The sequence below is a fragment of the Erpetoichthys calabaricus genome, chromosome 1 (genome assembly GCF_900747795.2).
Source record: "Erpetoichthys calabaricus chromosome 1, fErpCal1.3, whole genome shotgun sequence".
Classification (NCBI taxonomy): Eukaryota; Metazoa; Chordata; class Cladistia; order Polypteriformes; family Polypteridae; genus Erpetoichthys; species Erpetoichthys calabaricus.
Genome location: NC_041394.2, coordinates 238,521,474 through 238,527,749, shown reverse-complemented (window position 1 = coordinate 238,527,749; position 6,276 = coordinate 238,521,474). Strand labels below are relative to the sequence as shown.

The following is a 6,276-nucleotide window of genomic DNA, read 5'->3' as shown; positions in this document are numbered from 1 at the left end:
AGCATGTGGGCAATATGGCGCCAACTAAAGAGTGCGGTGAGAAGAATATGCATATGCATATTACAAATAATGCTGGTAGTAAACCCCTTAAATTTAGATTAATGTATTTATAGGAAAAGATATAAATTAAATGTAGCATAACAAGACAGTTTTCCCTCAGTGATTAACACAGTATATAAAAAAATGCAAAAAAAAAACATTATTTACACAACAAATAAAGAGGAACCACAAACCATTGTAAATAAAGGTGACTTTGCTGTCATTGTCTGTAATTGCTTGTGTACTTTTCCACATGCAACATGATTCTTAGTTGTGACATCAGATTATCTTTATTTTGATGCTAGCTTTGGGCCTGTTCTTGGTTTCTCTCATTGTCTCATTTTTGTTAGATTTGAAATGCTGCATCACAGATCTGAACAAAAATGGTTCATAAATGGTTTCTCTACTACTTGAACATAGTTGACATTTTTCCAGATGTAAAAATAAGTGTATTTTTTCTGTTAGAATGTCTCTTTAGTGATTGCTGCATTGAGCATATTCCAGTCAGTACATTCCCTACCATCTTTCTACACTTTTCATTGTTCACTGACGATTTAATTTCAGCAGTTCAGTATATGCAAGAAGTAGGAACAAAACAGATGTTATCTGACTTGCCAAAAATGGGACAGAGCTAAGCCTTATAAGTGCGATCTTAAATATTTTGCTAAGTCTATTGTTAGACTTGTAAGAGAAGAAAAGTAACTTTTGTTTGTTTAAAAATACTTATGACCGTGAAATCTTCTGCATATGTACAATTTTCCCCACCTGTGTTCTTACTGGGTACAGTTGTTCTATCTGAACTAAAAACAAGGAAGCCACCTAGAGGTATAACAGAATCCAGTATAGTTCACTGAATCATCCAGGTTTCCATAAATACAAAAGTCCAATAGCTGAAGCCTGAGTTTATCTTGCTTTCTATAGTACTAGGGTGTTGTACCGTGTTAGCCATTATGAATGTAGAGAAAAGCCAAGCAAAATGACACCTTTTATTGGCTAACTAGAAAGATTACAATATGCAAGCTTTCGAGGCAACTCAGGCCCCTTCTTCAGGCAAGATGTAATTGCTTTCTAGCAATCACACATTAGTAAAAAACAAACTGGAGAGTGGGGGCCAGTTAGTTTTTTCCCATTGGCATCACTTGTAACCCCAGCCTTTCACTCACTCAGTGCTAGTGCTCATTCTAGTTTGGACACTTACTGTTTGGTCCATCTGCACAGACAGGCCAGCAGCTTTGCGGCTAGTTAGTGTGAAGTGCTGAAGTGGTGTTGTCAAAGTTCAGACTAAATTTATCAATGTAAAAATAGCGCATTAAAAACACTGCACTATTGTATAGAAGTTTTTGTCTTGGTTCATTGTGTTGTATATAGTTTTTTAAATTCCTAATCTTGCTACTTGTAATAATAGGTTTGCTAGAAAGTTTTTTGATTTGTATTTTTAAGAACATGCCTTTCAGTCAATGGCAAGGCCTGGTCTTGTTTTTAGTTTGGAACCTAAAATGCATGCATAAGTTGTGAAGGACTCACCAATCAGGCTCAGTACACAAAACTTGGATGCCTATACAGCTGAATCAACTATTGCTACTAGTTACTTAAAAACGTTGTCCATTCCATAATTGAGTTCATGGTGGCAGTGAGTTTGATTTTTTTAAAAACTGTTTTGACGATGAATGTATTCAAGTCACCCTCAAGTAAGATATTTATGTAGTTTTTTTGCTCTGGCTGTGATATAAGCAGTGTTTCCTATTACACAGGTTATATAGTCACCTCATATTTTTTATACAGTGCTTTGCATACACTAGAGTAATTAAGATATCACATGAAAATAAATGCTGTACTTCATAAAACAATAGAAAAAAGTTTAAGAAGTGTTTTCTTGTACAGTGTTAAAAGAGCATATGAATTATGCCTATCATAGTAAGAGCATCAGTTGTTGAGGAAGCCTTATCAATTTCCATCCCTGACCATAGTAATATTCACAGCTGCTATTATGGCAATGTTTTGCTTGCTCTGCTACAGTGTATATGGTACATAAGGGCTGTTAAGAGGTAAATTGTGTTTGTTTGTTTGTTTTTTTAGGTTAATGTGTTTAAAGACCCGGTTGCAGATCCAAACAAAAGATCAAAAAAAGGACGTCTTTCATTGCACAGAACGCAAAATGGAGACTTTGTTACTCTTGAAGAGGGTAAAGGAGATCTAGAGGAATATGGAGAGGTATGCAGACATGAAGAGGATTACAGTGTATTTCTTGAGAAAATTTTAACGATTGATATCTTAGACATTGCACATTTTCATTGTTAATTGGTCTGTTTTAATATTGATTTTTGTGCCAGAATCTGGACATTTTAGAAACTTACAGTTCCCCATTGCACTATACCCATCCCTGCTGATTCTGAGGCTAGATGGATGGGCAGAGGGCATGGCATTCACTACCTGCCTAAGAGAGCACAGCTTGCTATATTTGTTCTGCAGTGATTTAAACAACACTTGCTTCACACAGATTTAAAGTCCTTTAACTTGCTGTGTCTGTATTATTATTACACAATCCTTTCAAAACCTTTTTTTTTTTTTTTTGTAATAAAATTTTATTTTGAAATTTTCAATTTTAAATGAAGGCACAAGTGATGATAATAATATCAGTGGAACAGTACAGAAAGGTATACTAATGTTGGAGTGGAGAGACCACTTTTGAACAGTAATGTGAACAAACAAATCTTAAATGAGTGTCCCCACTGGGCTAGACAGTAGATTCCAAAGACTAAATGTTTTATTAGGCACAGGATGAGTGAAGGTATGCTGCAATAGGCTTGCCAACTTATTCAGGGCTGGTTTCTTAGCTTGCACCTGATTAGGGTAGATGGCCCTGAAATAAATAAAGAAGTTGGAGCACAGACTTGGTATTTTTTCTTGACTGTTTCTTTTTGTTTTGCAGGATCTGCTTCATACAGTTTTTAAGAATGGAAAAATTCTTAAGACATATACATTTGACGAAGTGAGAGAAAATGCCAAATTAAAAGAAACTGAAATTGAAGAGCTACACCAGTGAATCACATTCCAAATCTGTGTGTGTTTGTATGTGTGTGCCTGTGTGAATGTGTGGGGAGTGGAAGAAATAGTCCTCGGAAAATAGTGTTCGCCTACTCTGCCCTTTTCAGTTAAAAGCACAGTGCTTGGGAGTGTTTAATAATGGAAGACTCTAAGAAAATTATTATTAAACAGTTGAAAATCAGTGGTATAGTACCAGTACCAGAGAGCTTTATACAATGAGAACATAGTACAACTGACTGTGTACAGATTTATTTTGTTTTTAAATTTTAGAAACTACTGAACTTTTATTGTACAGTTGTAGATGAAGTGAAAAAGAGCAAGACCATATTGCCATAAGTTGAACTGATGCAGTCTGTATTGTATATAGATCCAAAGGAATTTCTGGCAATATGCGTAAAAAGATAAATATTCATTTATGCAACTTTTTAAAAAATCCAAACTTTGTTCCTCAGTAGACGGTACAACTACTGTTACAGTAAACGTTGGAGAATGTTAAAGTAGTTTATGCTGCACTAAATACATTACCCTAAAATTAATGCCTCCAATTTTTTTTTGTATAAAAGTGTCATTTTTTCCATCTGATGTATTTGTAAAGCTTCAAGAGCATAAAGGTGAAAGGGATATTTAAATGTAACTAATAATTCACTCAATATTTATGCCACTGGTAAAAACGTTTTAGAACACCTCAGTTTTTCTTCAAATGTTCTTCAGGGAGCAACTAATGGGTTACAACCTACAGGTGTTCTGCTGGAATTAATGTAAATTAAGCCTTGCAATTTGAAGCATACAGTTTGCACAGGTGTCCCAACTTCCGTTGATTACTTTAAAACCCTCTTGTCTGTCTTCAAGCAGAGTTAGAACAGATTGTGTTACTAAACCCTCTGAAGTACTACTTGGACAATATTCCAGTAATAATAGCAAGAAAACAGTAATTAACAAATAGATAGATAGATACTTTATTAATCCCAAGGGGAAATTCACACATGAAATGATACCAAGCATTATTACCCTTAGAAGTGTAGGCCTTTCATTTAGAGAAATTGTTTATATTAAAAAAAAATAAAATAAAGAAAGTGTCAGTAAGTATGGTGTCATACTCAATCCAAAGGCAATCAGAAACTGAAAGAAACTCTGGTAGGAAGAAATCTTAAAGACACAAAATCACAACCTAATCAGAAGACAAGTGTCTGAGGGTCACCAGCCTGCATGATAGATGCCTCACAGCACAACAGCTTCCAAGCACAGAAAGTCTTCTGGACCGATGACTCAAAATTTGAAATTCTGCAGGGTGTTTGTACATCGTTGAGTTGGTGAAAGGATGGTTGCTCAGTGTGTGACACCAACTGTCAAACATGGAGGAGGAAGTGTGATGGTCTGGGGTTCTTTTGCTGGAGGCCGAGTTGGTGACTTGCACAGAGTGACTTGCATTCTGAATAAAAAGGGTTACCACAGCACTTTGCAGCACCACACAATACCTTTTGGTCTGTGTCTAGTAAAAGTATACCTCCTGGCTATGTTATAATTACGTTAAAAGAAAAAAAAAACCAAGAAGGTACACTTCAAAACATGGATTGGCCAGAACAGTTTCCAGACTTAAACCCCATTGAGTTAGTTTGGGATGGACTTGACTGGACAGAAGGGTGAAAGGAAAGCAACCTACAAGTGTAACACATTTGTGGGAACTTCTGCAACAGTGTTGGGAAGATCTTTTCTGACCAATATTTATTTGATTTCCTTTATCGAAAGAATGCCACATGTGTGTTTGGCTGTTGTATCAGCAAAAGGTGGCTACTCTGAATTAAAAATTTGAATAAAAAAATGTGCACACTTTATGATTCCTTGACTTATTTTTTTCTTTATTTACTATTGTACAGTATATTTGTTCTATGCCTTTATGTCATGAAACATTGACTCTAAACTCAATAACTTCAATAAAACTGAAAAAACTGAAGTGTTCTAAAACTTTTGACTGGTAGTATATGTCAGGTCTGCATTCACTTCCAAGTCAAAAACAAAAATCATGCAACTGGCCCTCTCTTTAAAAATACAAACCTGGATAGGTAGCAATAATTACTGCCTTGTTAAACTACAAATGCAATATATTAGACGCCGAATGAATGCCATGAAGCCTCAGTGTGAAATGGTTCGCGTCTGTCTTCTGCAGTCCAACCTTGTCTTAGTTTTTACCTCTTTTCTTCATTTTGCCAGTACAGGATATTTGGGGAAAGCTCTGATATTATATTACTGTTTAATCAACAGTAAAATAAAACTGGAAACCACGAATAATTATTTTGCCTAGAATTTATATTTTAAATATTAAAATATTTTTCATTAAATGAAGAAACATTGTTCGAATCACTTCTGCATTTTAATGTTTGCTGTAGATATCTGTGTCCAAACTGCCGCCTTAATAGGTAGTTTCCCTTATGTAAGGGTATATGCTATACAGAATGATACTTTTCTAGACTTATATATATATATATATATATTATCACAGTACAGCTGAAACTATTTTATACCAATGAAAATTTAATGTAAATCCTAAGTTTCCTTAAAATTGTGTTGTATCTAGTCAGCATCTGAGCTTCAAGTGAGTGTTCAGTATATTGAATGAATGCTGTTTCAAAAAAATATTTTTTGTAATTTAAAAAGCTTGTAAAGAGTAAAGTTTTATGTGTTGGTGTATTGTTTTCAAATCTAAAATATTTTTTTCAAACTTTTGTATAACATGCTGTGGCTATATCGTCATTAATATTAAAGTGAACACCCTATCTTTTTGTTTAAATGCTTTTATTTATACATTTATAGCACTTGGCACATTTTTGTGTATACCTTGGGCAGAAATTTTAAATGATATATGTAGAGATAATTCTGACATTTAATCAGCAGAAAAGACACCTTCAGATGTACTTGTATTTTGTGGGTGATTGTTACCGAGTGTTGGGAGCCTTAGAACTTCACAAGTTTGTGAGTATCCTTTAAAATATAATTGTAGTTTGGTGATTTGAGAGATAAACTACTGCTGTCATTGCTATGATTTTTTTCAGATTACCTTATAAAAGATGGATATCCGTTTAACATTAAAATGCAATTATTTGAAAGCTCAGTATTGTAAACATTTAAATTTCAAGTTACATTCTCAGGACTATTCTGGGATTTACAAAAGTTAAGAATTATATTTGTGTTCACAGA

The 6,276-nt window shown here is 34.3% G+C and overlaps 1 protein-coding gene across 1 annotated transcript in view; it reads left to right on the top strand.

Moving 5' to 3' along the window:
- The window catches only part of nampt1 (nicotinamide phosphoribosyltransferase 1), a 65,863-nt gene extending 59,994 nt beyond the window's left edge, over positions 1-5,869 (top strand). Inside the window, exons 10-11 of the mRNA XM_051931063.1 lie at positions 2,116-2,250; positions 2,969-5,869. Coding sequence (XP_051787023.1) covers positions 2,116-2,250; positions 2,969-3,082 — 249 coding nt within the window. The 3' untranslated portion in view covers positions 3,083-5,869. The remainder of the gene's footprint in view (positions 1-2,115; positions 2,251-2,968) is intronic.
- The last annotated feature ends 407 nt before the right edge of the window (positions 5,870-6,276 follow it).